The 14,333-nt window shown below is 43.8% G+C and overlaps 1 protein-coding gene across 1 annotated transcript in view; it reads left to right on the top strand.

Annotated features, from left to right (window-relative positions):
- The first annotated feature begins 5,847 nt into the window (after positions 1-5,847).
- The window catches only part of LOC142582056 (neprilysin-3-like), a 79,524-nt gene continuing 71,038 nt past the window's right edge, over positions 5,848-14,333 (top strand). Inside the window, exons 1-3 of the mRNA XM_075691477.1 lie at positions 5,848-6,068; positions 9,602-9,668; positions 13,161-13,603. Of these exons, the coding sequence (XP_075547592.1) occupies positions 9,638-9,668; positions 13,161-13,603 (474 nt within the window). The 5' untranslated portion in view covers positions 5,848-6,068; positions 9,602-9,637. The remainder of the gene's footprint in view (positions 6,069-9,601; positions 9,669-13,160; positions 13,604-14,333) is intronic.

Genomic DNA, 14,333 nt, shown 5'->3' with positions numbered 1-14,333 from the left:
TCATGCGGCGAGTTAACAGGTATAAATCACGGCTCAAATTCTTTTTTAACAGCAGTCATTGCAACACTTCCGCGCGGCAGCTTTCGGTCTCTGCGAAAAACAACAAATGACTTCGACAACGATAGTTCATTATCATCAATATGCTCGGTGAACCACGTTTCTATACCGATAATAATATCAGCATCACACGCGTTACTGTTTAATATAATTGAGCGCGCTTTCCTAATGCACATAGGCCAAGCCAACGGGACACGGACGGATAGCTCCCGCTCGTCCGTGCCATCTGTCTCAGAAAGCGTGCAACATGAGTTAGTCATCTGTTTCGCTTCAAGGCCAGTTCATACACATCTTATATTATTTCACCGTAGTTCAGATTCACATGCGAAAACGAAGCCATGCGTACACCAAGCACAATGGAGCACGCAAAGCTCGCTTTGTTTTATCGCCCGTAAACGTTGACATATTTCTGCACGGTTGAACTGCTGTGTAAAAAAAATGTACAAATCGAAATGCGCTCAAGTACTTCCAGCTTGCTGTGGAACTCTACGGTTTACCGAGCAATAAATAATTCATTCATAAAAATTTCCTTCCCTCGCTCTCTGAGCACAAGAGGTTCCATTTTTGGTCAGGTAAAGGCCTCTTGCAGCCGACAAAAAGTCAGCTATGAAAAAAAAGCACAATGGTAGACGCACTAGTCCATTTTTAAATGCGAAGCATCTTTTTTTGCTTGGTTTTAGCCGAGGTCAGCGCGAGGCCACGCACAAGAGCGCGCCAATTTTGTCTCCAAAATATGTCGCCTGAGCCCAGACATAGTGCAGCTCTAAATTTACGCCGCCGAATACTGTGCCAAAAAAAAAAAAACAGTGGAGATTGTGCGAATTAGAGCGGTTCGCGCCGGCTGGTGGTGGACGGGAGCGCCGCCATAGGCACCAAAACCAACAATCCGTCATTGTCATGCCGTCGTCATTTGGTCAACGTCATTTGATTGATTTCATGACAATGTGGTCATGCTTTCGTTTTCCTGTCGTCGTCTTTCCGCAGTTTTCGCTCTGTAGCCGCCAGTGCGTCATTATACCGTCGCCATCATGCCATTGACAACATCACGTCTTGATCACAAAGTTGCGTCATACCGTCATGTTCGTTCCATCGCCATCATTTTGTTGTAGCGATTGCACCGGCGCCAACCCATTGCCATCATATATTTGCCGTCACTCGTCGTCGTTGCACACGTCATCCTTTTGTCGTAATGCCATCATCCATCCGCACGCCGTCGTTGGCATACTGTCATTGTCATACAATTTTAATCATTTTAACATCGTCATACCATTGATATCATGTTGTCGCGACACCATTGTCTTCACACGATTGTCCTCATACCGTCGTAGTTACTCCATCTGTTACTCGATGATCATGTCTGGTTGTCATGGCGTCATAGTCACACAGTCGGCATCGCGTCATACCACCGTCGTCACTCCAGCGTCATCATCCCGTGGTTGTCATGTAGTTGTCCTCACACCATCGTCGTCATACCGCCGCAGCCACTCTACGAACACATTTGCATCGTCTATAAGTTATGTAAATGCTTCGCATGACATAGATCATAGATGATTTGCGCATGCCTTAATTTGCTTCATGTTCAGTAGTCAGGGGACTTCAAAATCGGGATAAAAGAATGAAGGAATATGAAAATACAACTCGCAAATTTTACCTCCATCTACAGCTCTATGTCAACCTCTCCGTGTCGCTCGCATGTGTAATTCAAACATGGGAGTGTCAGCCTGCGCCTCTCGCGTCAGTCCGATCACACCAATCTCGCTGTCCGAATGACGACAGTGTTCACAAACTTTCCAATACACCAAGCTCGTCTTGTACGAAATCGATAGCCTGATGAGAGTGCTAATTCTAGTAATTCTAGAGTGCTAAATTAGTAAACCACGTCGATCAGATTAGATTATGGGGTTCACGTGCCTAAACCGCGATCTCATTATGAGACATCCCATAGCGGGGAACTCCGGAAATTTGGACCGCCTGGGGTTTTTTAACATGCACCTAAATCTAAGTTCACGGGTGTTTTTTCATTCCCCCTCCCCCCATTTAAATGGGGCCGCTGTGGCCGGGATTGAATTCCGCGACCTCACGCTTAGCAGCCCAACACCCTAGCCACGAAGCAACCATGGCGGTTAGTAAACCGTGTAGCAACTAAAGCAAAGATATGAAATAAACTTGCGTTGTTATTATGGTGTACCTCTTGAAACGTCCCTAAATTGTGGTGTTTCTCTGCAGCTGAGTCTAAACAATGAAGACTTCCAGTGGTTCAGGCTGGTATCCAAAGCACGCCATTCTCAGCTTCAGGTGTACTACCACGATGTCCTGCGCCTTCACGGAATGCCACCTCAAAGTATAGCATCAAAAGACTTCAGAGAGAGCATCATTCCTTTGGAGAAACGAGGTTCGTTTATCCACAACTACGGTGGATTTCACTTGTGACAGTTACTCATGGTGGAAGGAAATAAACTAGGAGTGAGTATCATGCCACGCTACCATCCTTCGCAAAGCAACACTCCCTGAATCGAAGTCTTTCGCCTTTCCTCCCTCTAAAAATTGGGCTGCACGTGACCTTGCTAGACAACTCGACCCAGATTGCTTGGTTCGCGGTAGGTTTAAAACAAGCTGCACTAATCTGGGCACCTTGCCAGCCGCTATGTATATGTCTTGTCCCATTATGTTCGGACAACTTCAGTGGTTTTTATTGCAATCTGCGCAGTCGTCGTTTTGCCAAAGTGCATGCACCTCTCGCACCCGTTGCTCTTTTTGGGTGAGCGTGGGCTGAGTGTGACTAGCTTAGTAAGGGAAGAACTCAAAACTAACCGCTACATGATCCCTTCTTAGGCCGGTTATTCTGGCCTCAAATGTGTCACGTAATGGTCTCTCCTAGTTCTCTCCTTCTTAGTCTATGAGCCAGTATTGAGCATAGAGTAAATATAGAATAAGCGGTCCAAGTTCACTTCCAAGTTTCCTTCGGGTTCTGATATGCAAGCTTGGCATGATGCTTAATAATGCCTAAGCGTTTAACAAATGTAATGGCTTGTTACGGGTGAAGCCTGATATTTTGGAATAGAGAAATATTTTAGGTTACCACCATTTTTTACCCGCTTTGTGAATCACGATACCTAGCTTAGAGCCTGTATCAATGTAACTTACGTACTTTCTCAAAATAGTTCGCCTCCATAATCAGTGTAATAGAATTTAGTGGAAGGATATTTTAAATGTGATGTTAAATGCAAACAATTGCCTTCCTTTTCACACTCTGAAACAGCTTCCAAAATCATGATTGCTACATAGCCTAGTACTTATACCTCATGAAACAAGGAAGAAAGAGAAAACATGGCTTTGACATGGGCCATGACCAAGACACTGGATAGTCCTTAAATAGAATAACGAAAATGGCGGCGTTTTAATTTCTTATTTTGCGCAATTGTTTTAGCAGGTCCCACTAAAAGTATGATTGCAAGATATGAAACACCTTTATTATGATGTAACGCAACCACCGACCTCATACCACACCGTGTATACCAATTACAAATTAAGAAACCGTAACTTTATCTTTGTGAAGCGCCATGAGTCATCTACGAAGTTCCAGACTCGCGCGGTATGTCCTTCGTAAATATATATATATATATATATATATATATATATTTATATATATATATATATATATATATATATATATATATTACTGACAATTTTGATATTCTTGCATAATTCACCGACACGCTCCGTTTCATTGGGTTTTGTATTGATGTGTCTTGCGTTATTGTTACTTGTTTGTGGAGTGCTTGCAGTGCGTGTTTTGACTTATAAGGTTGTATTACGGCCGAGTGAAAGAATTGCAGCACCCATGTCGCGTACGCATATGATGCGAGATGTGCGACTCCAACTCTCCGCTGCGATCACGTAAACGATTGTACGAATACACCCTCCCAAACCTAAATCAATAATTTCAGCAGCCCTACTGCGGAATGTACCCCTTAAGTATTGTGAAAACGTTTCTTTTTCTGTTACAGTTGCAGGATTCATCACGAACGATATAAAAGAGAATGCGTCTAACGTGCTCGACGCTGTCGTCATGAAAGTCCGTGAGTTCAACCGATTCACTCCTGGCAGCGTGTCTTCAGGTTTGTGCATAAGTCCTCTGTATTACACCGTCATGGTTTAACCATATCTCCACTCGAAGCGCAAGCCGATTACTTTTAGCGCTCTTGGAGTGAGTAAAAGTCACTGCCTCGCAAAATGCTAAACTTGTAAACTGTAACATGTAATCATGTAAACACCAGGTTAATGAAAAACATGCAAAGGTTTGTAGGAGAAAGGATGCCTAAATCAACATGCCTAGATAAGAGCGCTGAATAGTGTGGGTGCTATAGGGCATGAATAATTTTGTCAATTCAAGAGTGACGATTATTGCAGCACGAGGCTCAAAACAGTGAAACTTGAAGCTGGTGACATTGGGAACAGTTCTTTAGTTAGAGGCAGTTAGAGGCGTTTTGCTTCATCGATGTATCTCAAGAAAGAACTAATTGCAGCAAGGACGGAGCTCGTGTGTATAACGGAGGAAAGGGTCAAAAACGAAATAACGAAGATAAACAGGCTAGGATAAGTGATAAAAGATGAAAGAACTGGACACATCCTAGCCGAGTTAATAGGTGAGGCGCAGGATCACGTGGACGGGAAGGAAATAGCAAGCAGCTGGCATGAGGCAACGTCAGCCACCCCTGGTTGGAGCCGCCCTTATGAAAGAGCAGTACTGCGTAAAATACTTGCGCTCATTTAGACATTACAAGATGTGTTCATATTAACACGTACACAGAGGAAAGACGAAGGTGCTCGTCCTGTCTCAATCATGCATGTATGTTTTAATTTGGGCTCCTTTCTTCCAAACGTGATTTTTTCTTCACGTTTCACTTTTTAAAGCTGTGTATAACTCTGCTACCTCCGAAGTTTGTTGCTGGCTTTAATGCTGCATACACATATATGCATACCTTATTGTAACCCCTATTTATATGCGTCGCGCTCATCTTCTTTTATTGTTATTATTGGTTGTCCCCAGTGTATTTTCCTCGCGCGTTGTTAACCCGCATTACCCAATGCCCCACGCAGAGACCTGTAAGGTACAATAAATAAAAAATAAATAAATAAATAAATAAATAAATAAATAAATAAATAAATAAATAAATAAATAAATAAATATGAACAACTAATTATCCCAATAATAAATAGCACACATATTTTTCATGCTCAATACGGAGTAATTTTGTGCCCCGCGCTGCCGCTATAGGGCAAAATGAGTTTATTTTCTATAATATAGTTTGGAGTGTTGTAGAGACAGGTAGAAACACGTGAAGCACGCATATCAAGCGTGTGTCACCATGGGCGTCACAAATCATCATCTTCATCCTCTTCTGTGGCCACTGCTGGACAGAGGCTTCTTCTAGTGATTTCTGATTAGCCGGTCTTGCGTCAGCCGTTTCCGCTCCTGTAGATCTCCTAATATTGTATCAGGTGTACTTGTAAAAGACGTTGATTGTATTTATATCTCATGCATGCATTCTGTTTCACTGAGGCCTTCTGTTATCCATCTCAGGCCTTTTGTTTGTAAAGTTGGTGAAGTCGCGTTACGCGACTTGACCAACTTAACATTTTCCTCTTTATCTCTATCACATCAGCTATAAGGCAATTTTACTACAAAGGACGTCGTGCGGTGCAGTTATCTGCGTACCTAGTTTCGCTGTTTGCCAATGAAACTCATCTTTTTTTCTGGTCTTGCTTTTACAGGTCGCTGGGCACGCCTCGTTGCCAAAGGTAGCGGCCGCCTGTTCGGGGCCGATGACGCTGTGCTGACCAGCCTCAGCGCTCTACGGCTCGTCGACCTCTTGGTGCGAGCAGCAAGCCCGACCGACGGAAGGAGGCTCGTCGCCACGCGCCTCTTCGCCGCACTCATACGTGGCACATATCTGGAATCACGGCTCCGGAGGCCGCTCGCGCACGGAGCAGCGCCAATCGATGCGAAGGTCTACAAAACCTCTTGCAAATACTATAAGCTCTCTAAACGCAAGTATTGCTCACTGTACGTTCACTATAGTAGGAAAACGCACGCGGGAGCACGCTTGCACAGCAGAGCCCTGACGCGCAGAGAGCACGGACCCGCGATATGGGGGACGCGGCAGTCATGGGACACCCCGTAATATGCCGAGTTTCTTCGATTGGCTTGACACTTATCCAGAAGAGCACGCGCCTTTACCCACCTAGTTTTCCTCGGCGCGTTGCCAGCATGCAGGGACAGAAGCCGTCATATTGCGGGTCACGTGAATACGTGACTCGCTTTTGGTGGGAGATTAAGTAGTTGCCGTCTGTTCCCGCTACTTCTCTGAAAATTCCGACTGGCCGCGCTCGAGAAGCTGGGGACATTTTCTACCATTAGTGCGGTTGTACTAGAAGCTAACTTTAAAGCACTTGCATCTGTACCTTCTCATTGGCGGGTACCACATGTAGGCGGTCAACGTCGATTCCACAAAAACAGACAAAAACACTCAACTTTGGCTTGTAGTTTACTCGATCTGCTGAAAAATAAGACTGCAGGAACATCAGTATGTAAAAACAAATCAGACAAAATGGGAGGAATAGGATACATCTGGATAGGTTACCCCACTCGTATCAGTCGATCACACCACTCCCATCGCATCAGTCGGCCAAACGAAAATTAAAAAGACTTGGTACACAATATAAGACCGGAACGCAGCTTTTTCGTGAGATTAAGCATTCTCTAGGCACTTAGTCTGGCAAAGCGACGGTATTTCAGTACCAGGCTCTCAGAATATAATAAGAGCAATCCACAGAAGTGGATCGTTTTCTTTCTGACTGTCAGGCCTGGATCACGTAAAATAAATTAAACTGAACGGTCAATTAGTGACACAAGACGGAAAAATAGCCGAGTGCCAAATCAATACTTCCAAAATGTATTTGATAATGATAGCGACACTACAGCGGCATCCCTACCCAGTGTTTAATTCTGCCATAGATTTGCTTATGAGTGAAAGATTACACAGCATCAGTGGAAGGTGTTTTGAAACTGCTTCTTAAAATTAAATTAAATTATGGGGTGTTACGTGCCAAAACCTCTTTCTGATTATGAGGCACGCGGTAGTGGAGGACTCCGGAAATTTAGCCCACCTGGGCTCCTTTAGGACTGTCTAGGACTGCCTGACAGGCTAGGACTGTCAGGCCTGGATCACATAAAATAAATTAAACTGAACGGTCAATTAGTGACACAAGACGGAAAAATAGCCGAGTGCCAAATCAATACTTCCAAAATGTATTTGATAATGATATCGACACTACAGCGGCATCCCTACCCAGTGTTTAATTCTGCCATAAATTTGCTTATGAGTGCAAGATTACACAGCATCAGTGGAAGGTGTTTTGAAACTGCTTCTTAAAATTAAATTAAATTATGGGGTGTTACGTGCCAAAACCTCTTTCTGATTATGAGGCACGCGGTAGTGGAGGACTCCGGAAATTTAGACCACCTGGGCTCTCGTTTAAAGTGCACGTAAATCTAAGTACATGGGTGTTTTCGCCCCCATCGAAATGCGGCCGCCGGGGCCGGGATTCGATGCCGCGACCTCGTGCTCAGCAGCCCAACACCATAGCCACTGAGCAACCACGGTGGGTAAACTGCTTCTTACTTAAACATTGAAAAACGTTCGGTACCGACGGCCTTTCTTACTCTTTCCTGAAACGTTATGCCCCTGATATAGCAGAATGTAGAACCTGAATCTTTCAAGTTTCATTATTGCCTGGGAACATACCCGATGATTGGCACTACGACGGTGTAGTGCCTATCCACAAGAAACGTGACAAATTCATTCAGTCTCCATAACATGTGCGTCTTGCAAGTTGTTAAAACACATAACAGCGAGAGAAATTCTGGTTTTTATAACAAAGAATGGAATTCTCTCTCCCCATTGACATGGTTTTAAGCGAGGAATGTCAACTGGTACTTCAGCAAGCATCGCAAAGGCGGGACACATAAAAGGGGCACATGACACACGCGCTGACACTCAAGAAATTCTCAAGAGCGCGCAATATATACGCAAAGAAGTGAGAGTGAAAATATAAACGGCGTGATAAACACGAGAAGCATGACTTGAGATCGCAGGTGGGCTGAGATGTGTTAAATTAGCAGATAGGACATTTACTTCTCTAATAACTGGATGGATGGTGAACTGATGCATGAAGGACCACGTCACATTTCAGCAATGGCATCAGTTCACCAATCCATCCAATTATTAGAAGGAAATCTCGTGTCTGCAAATTTAACACATCGCAGCCCACATGTGGGTTAATATTTATTCATTTATTCATTTATTTATTGTTTATTTATTTTGTGTTCCTATTTTCTTGTATTCCTTCACGTTTTGATCGTTAGCTCACTCATGAATGTTAACATTCTTCTCCCCCTTGCTCAAGTCAATGTCTGTATATTTATTATGACCATCCTGCGTGGACCGGTAACCTCGGCCCGCAGTATATTGAAGTTGATAAATAAAATAATGACCTTCGTATAAATCGTTACCGTGCTCAACTAAATGCATATGTCCTGACTGCGAGTGTGGTGTGAACAAGGAAGTGTTCATACCACGATCCGCATGAGATTGCATTCCAATCTTCTTGTTATTTGGTCCTGATCATCCCATCTGTGTCCACTACAGTACGAAGTAGTCTCCCAGGAATCTTGAATTACCCTTTTCTTGCGCCCTCTTACTCCAATCTTAAGCCTGTGAATTTTCTATCTTCATGGCGCCACCCAATTTTCTGCATTTCTCGACTGGGCTTCTCTTCTATTGACAATCATCGTTTAATTCTAATAAAGCACCCGTTATTCGCCCTTCGCATTACATGGCATGGCCAGCTTCATGTTTTCCTGACATCAAGGAAAATATCGGCTACCCCTGTTTTCCACTCCACTGTCTGCCTATATGGGATACATCTCTAATCAGATATGTTCAGCGCAGCTAAAATTATTCTTTTCACAGCCATACGGAATTAGGGTCGACCTTTCGCGAAAAGAAGGAAGGACTCCGTGTCTCCTTTCTACAGCGCGCACATCTGTGATCCTTTTAGTAGACGTACTAGTAGACATTTTTAGTAGACGTACGTACTTTTAGTAGATGTACGTAGCGAACGTTAAGTGACAAGGCTGATGCATGTTGTCGAACTAACCAGTTCAGATTCACAATTAAACAGAGCAGCTTTACTAGGCTAAAACAAAGAAAAAGACGACAATGTGCTTTCGGTGAGATGCCGCACGAGTGTTGTCTATTTACCAGAGTACTACGCACGAAGCAAGCGCCTCCTACTGAGGGCAGTGCACCTGTGTTTAGAAGAATGCGCTGATTACCTGATTCAGAATTAATTTTTTTGGCTCTTGTATAATAAGGCCTTAGCTGTTGGTTATAAAGCAGGGACATATAATCGATAAAGTTAAAAGAATAAAAGTTAGGGGTTATCGATTTGATAAGAATACATTCATAATTTATTTCAGGCCAAGCACTATTGCCTCCAGAAGGTTTCCCGAGTCATGAGTGTTCCACTCAGCAGGCCGTTGTCCCGTGAGTATGAGACTTTATGTGTTGTATATTAGAGCTCAATCGGAATAAAATAAACTGCTGCAATAAACGTCGTACATGATATGCTAATTAACTCCGTTTGTTGAAAAACTGAAGATAAAGGCTGTGATGTCACTTCGATACAAGAATATAACTTCATAGCTAATTACTGAACATATTTGCACAGTACTGAGCGTCACACATTACTTCTTGCGCTCCGTTCAGCCACGCAGCATTCTGAGACATAAGGGAACTACCAGTGTGAATAGCTAAATGGCACTGACATCGTCAGATTTATGTACCTGACTCTTATCTACGTGTATGTAATAAAGCACTTCATTAGATTATTCAGTTTCTTCTGACCACTTTAACATCTCGATTCGGCGGTATATGTCATCGGGCAAAATGACGCTGCTCTACAGGGCAATGACACAAAAACACTGCGGGTGTGAATTACAGTACACTAAGGTAAATTAGAAACAACGTATACTTGCTGTACATTGTCGTGATTTACGTTTCGTTATACACGAAGCTGATATTTGAACTTTGATAAGAGCGCTTGAGAAATCCTGCTTCTTCATTCCAATGAACGACATACAAATGCTGGTTATTGGGAATAAAACCGCGACAGACACAGGACGGAGGCTGACGACAACACAACCACCCTGGGTTCTGGTCTCCCTCCATCCTGGGTCCGTAGCGGTTTTATTCACAATATTTCAATAACTGGCCCACGCCTTCACATCGCCAAATGCTGGATAGTATGTGCCTGTGTGATTTTTATCCATGGAATATAGGAGATCTATCATTGCATATTGTATGATTTCTATAAGTGGGGTGTTTTATGTAGCATATTCAAGATACGATTTCATTATGCGGCAGGCCCTACTGGGGGACTCCCCATAACAGTTGAGCATCTGGGGTTCTTCAACGTTTACCTTTGTCTAAGCACACGAGCATGTTTGCATTTCGCCTCCATGGAAATGCCATGCATGACAAACCAGAGAGCGAGTGCTACCGAGATGCAAAACGAAACACCAGTATCCTCGTTGGCTATTGACGCCTTTTACCAGCCCAACTTTTCAAACCAGAGATGCACTTATGCTATAGCAGCAACTATATTCATCAAAGAATACTAAACCATGCTTATTGTGGAGTGCGTATAGTAGAAAAACTGTTAGAAATATGGCCCGTGAAAAGCCCAAACCAGAAAATCTTTTCTTACGATAAAAAAGTATTGAAGTATTAGACATTTGTGTTTACACAGGTATACATGCCCCATGGTGAGCATTGCCATTGTGGAAGTGGAACGCTCGTTCGCCATTTAAGGTGCATGCGTACTACCTAGCTTGGTAGAAATCCTTACCTTTCTTCATAATATGCTTCACAGAACGTGGTGAGAAGCATTTTAAGCAAATTTTGTCCCATTTTGCCAAGGTGACATATACATCAAATAGAGCGAACATCGCTTCAACGTTAATGAGTATAATCCAGTGCTTCTTGAGCAGTGGTAAAGTGAACTACAACGAGACCACGATCTACGACTCGCAATTGCTAGAATTCTGGCTCAGAAATTGTTCACTGAATAATTAACAGGATGTTGGAGTCGCTCTCCAGTAGATACAACTCGCCAATACGTAGACATAATTGTCCGGATATTGCGGAAAGCTCCAGAGCGCATACCTTTCTCTACACAAGAGTTCGCGACCATCCATGTTGATATTCGGTAGTAACAAATATAAAGCGCTTAAATAGACAACGGCTGGAAAACGAGACCCAACAATAGCACTAAGTTACAACAAATGATTTATATGTAACCAAGGCACACATGTATACCGTGATGACGCCCTTCAGCCGTAAAACATGCATGCATTCAAATAGGCTCGAAGAAGACGAGTTAAATTAGTTTTTTTTCAGTGCCATGCAAGTTCAAAACAATTTGTAGGATCGACAATACACTTCATGAATGCGTGCAAGTGTGCGCTTTGAGAGTGTGACTATCTTCTGGCAAAAATTTGTTTGTCTGTAGCAAGAAAAAAACGGCATATCTCTGCGCATAGCATATTGGTATGTATATGGGTTTCGTGTGGCCCGTTTGAAATGGACGATCTGTCAAAGCTTGGCGCATGCGATCTGTCCTCCTCATTCGTCCATGGCTTTTCACAGTGCTTTGTGCTTCTTACTCTGTCTATATTCCCGCTTTGACAAGCTGAGCGAGTACGTTCGACGCTTTTGAATATGATTTGGACGACGTATGATTGGACAAAATCTCTGCTTAATTGCGAATGTAGTAATGGCAGCGCTGCTCCTTAAATTTTTCTCCATTTCCGTCACAATTTTGCGGAGTTTGAATATGTGATTGTTCTTGAGTGAGAATACTATTTTGTTCTGCTTTTATGATGTCTCCGTGCTTTGCTTTGAAGCCACTAGCAAATCAAGGTTGTCTGCTGATTTGAATTTGAGCAGACAACTTCAATAAAATACTTACATTCGTGTCGGCAATTCTCCTATTATGGCGCACTGTGGCACAAATATTGCCGCCCGTATTATACCGCAAGTATTCAGATCAGTTTCACTTTTTTATTATTTGTGTATGTTGGATGTTGTCTGGGCGTAAAACTGAATTTGTAAGTTGATCACGCAACACAATACCAAAACAAAACGTAACCTGCTTCAGATATTTGTCGGCAGACTGAAAAATCTAGACAATCATTTCGATTACCGCGCAGCCATCTTTATATCAAACAAAAATATATTATCCTACCAGTTTTATATATTTTACATATTCTTAGCCCCTTTATGGCAACTAAATAGATAAAATGTGTGCTTCATTGCCAAGACCCTTTTTCGCCAATCACAATATTATGCTACTTGAAGTGTATATGAAAAAATCTCATTAGCTTACTTGTAAATTCGCAGGCAAAATGCATACATTGTGCAGCCGCATGCTTCGTTCTCCTAGCACGATGTCGACGATCATTAGAGCGTAGTCCCTTTGTCGTTCCCGCAGAGCCTCAACGCATGGATGTAACTGGGGTTATCTGAGCGCTCATCCATAAAGAAGGCAACGCAGCCTGCCAGCATGCGCCTTGCCGGCAGTGATAAAGATTCGGCGATAGCGGCACTGCAGATGTTGAATCTTAACACATTACGTATGTGTCATTGTGTACAGTTTCTGATCATTGTCGCCATAGGGCGTGTTTTTCAGATGTGCAAAGTGAATCATTAGACTAAACAACGTACTTGAGGTAGATAAACGAGAAACAGCAATAAGCTACTGGTAAATAAACAATCACGGGCTTATTCTGTCGGATTAAAAAAAAAACCTGGGCCTTTAGCCAAGAAGGTTAAAGAGACAGATGCATTTTGGCTTCGTCGCATTAGCCGATATCTTGGAGGCTAATAATCGCACAGTTGTAACCAAGAGGTAAATGTAACGAAAATTATTCGCCATGGTCTTCCGTTATAAATGCGTTCGGGCGCGCTTGCTTGCAGCGATCCACGTGGAGGCAGTTTCGGCTGCGGAGGCCGTAGGCAACCGCGTACGCACAGCCATGGCGCGGGAAGCTGGGCTTCAGCGCTGGCTCAGAGGTCGGCAGCTGGAGCACGCTGTGCGGAAGCTTTTCGAAGTGCGTTTCTCAGTGGGCATAGCCGAAGATACTATAACAGCGGCCAGAGACCACCGGCAGTACAGAAACCAGGCCAGCAGCACCGGCGGATCGTTTGTCAAAAGCTGGCTAGATGCTGCGATGATGACGCAACTTACACGCTTGACGCTCAACCAAAGCCGTGCGCGTGACGAGCTGAATGCGCTTCATTCGAGGAACGCCATTTTTTCGGGCAGCACGCAACGACTTGTTGTTCCCGCGGCCTTGACCGAGGCTCCAATTTTCTTCATCGAAGGACCCGCCTCGTATAACTACGGCTCCCTCGGACAGGTAGGAACGTAAATTGAGCATCTACGTGTGCGAACCTTCGACCTGTCTTGTTTTCTTACCTTGTACACTTCCTTAACTTTCGCCGTTAATGTTTCTTTGAGTTGGTCATTCAGCGAAGAAAAAACAGAGAAAAAGTAGAAACCTGTTTTAAATGATTGAAGAATGACACGCATTGAACTTCTTACAACATAGCAGTGCTAATACCAGTCGCAGAATGAGTTGTGCATAATAAGGAAGCTAAGAAATTCTCCGTGCAAACTCCAAAGCTTAGAAAATGCAGGGTGCAGAAGTGGTTAGCGGGGAAAAAAATTTCACAGACGATGATCCTTGATACGGATTTTGGACGCAGCTGTTTATGTGTTTTGAATTCGCGGTTTACTGTCGCAAATAATCTGATTCTGAACGACAGGCTGCTCTCGGCGGCGGTGCCGAGCCTCTGCTCGGGCAGCTCGTTTAGCAGCACCGGCAGATGAAGCATTTCCACCGGCTGCGTCGCTCATTGTTCGGAAAGTAAACGTAAACACGGGAACGCGCATCGTACGGAGCGCATTCTGTAGCGGCGGCGGCGCCGCCGCAGGCGAAGTAGCGCATACGCAGTGGGTCCGAAGCCCACGGCAGGGCTTTGCTTCCGCGCTCGCCGCATGCCTGGGGCGGAATCATATAGCGGTTCGGAAATGGAACCGTTAACTTCGCCGCTTACATCTCTAAATGTCCCAATCCCAAGCCGGAG

Source organism: Dermacentor variabilis, chromosome 5 (assembly GCF_050947875.1).
Source record: "Dermacentor variabilis isolate Ectoservices chromosome 5, ASM5094787v1, whole genome shotgun sequence".
NCBI classification, from domain to species: domain Eukaryota; kingdom Metazoa; phylum Arthropoda; class Arachnida; order Ixodida; family Ixodidae; genus Dermacentor; species Dermacentor variabilis.
This window is presented reverse-complemented; position numbering and strand designations above follow the sequence as displayed.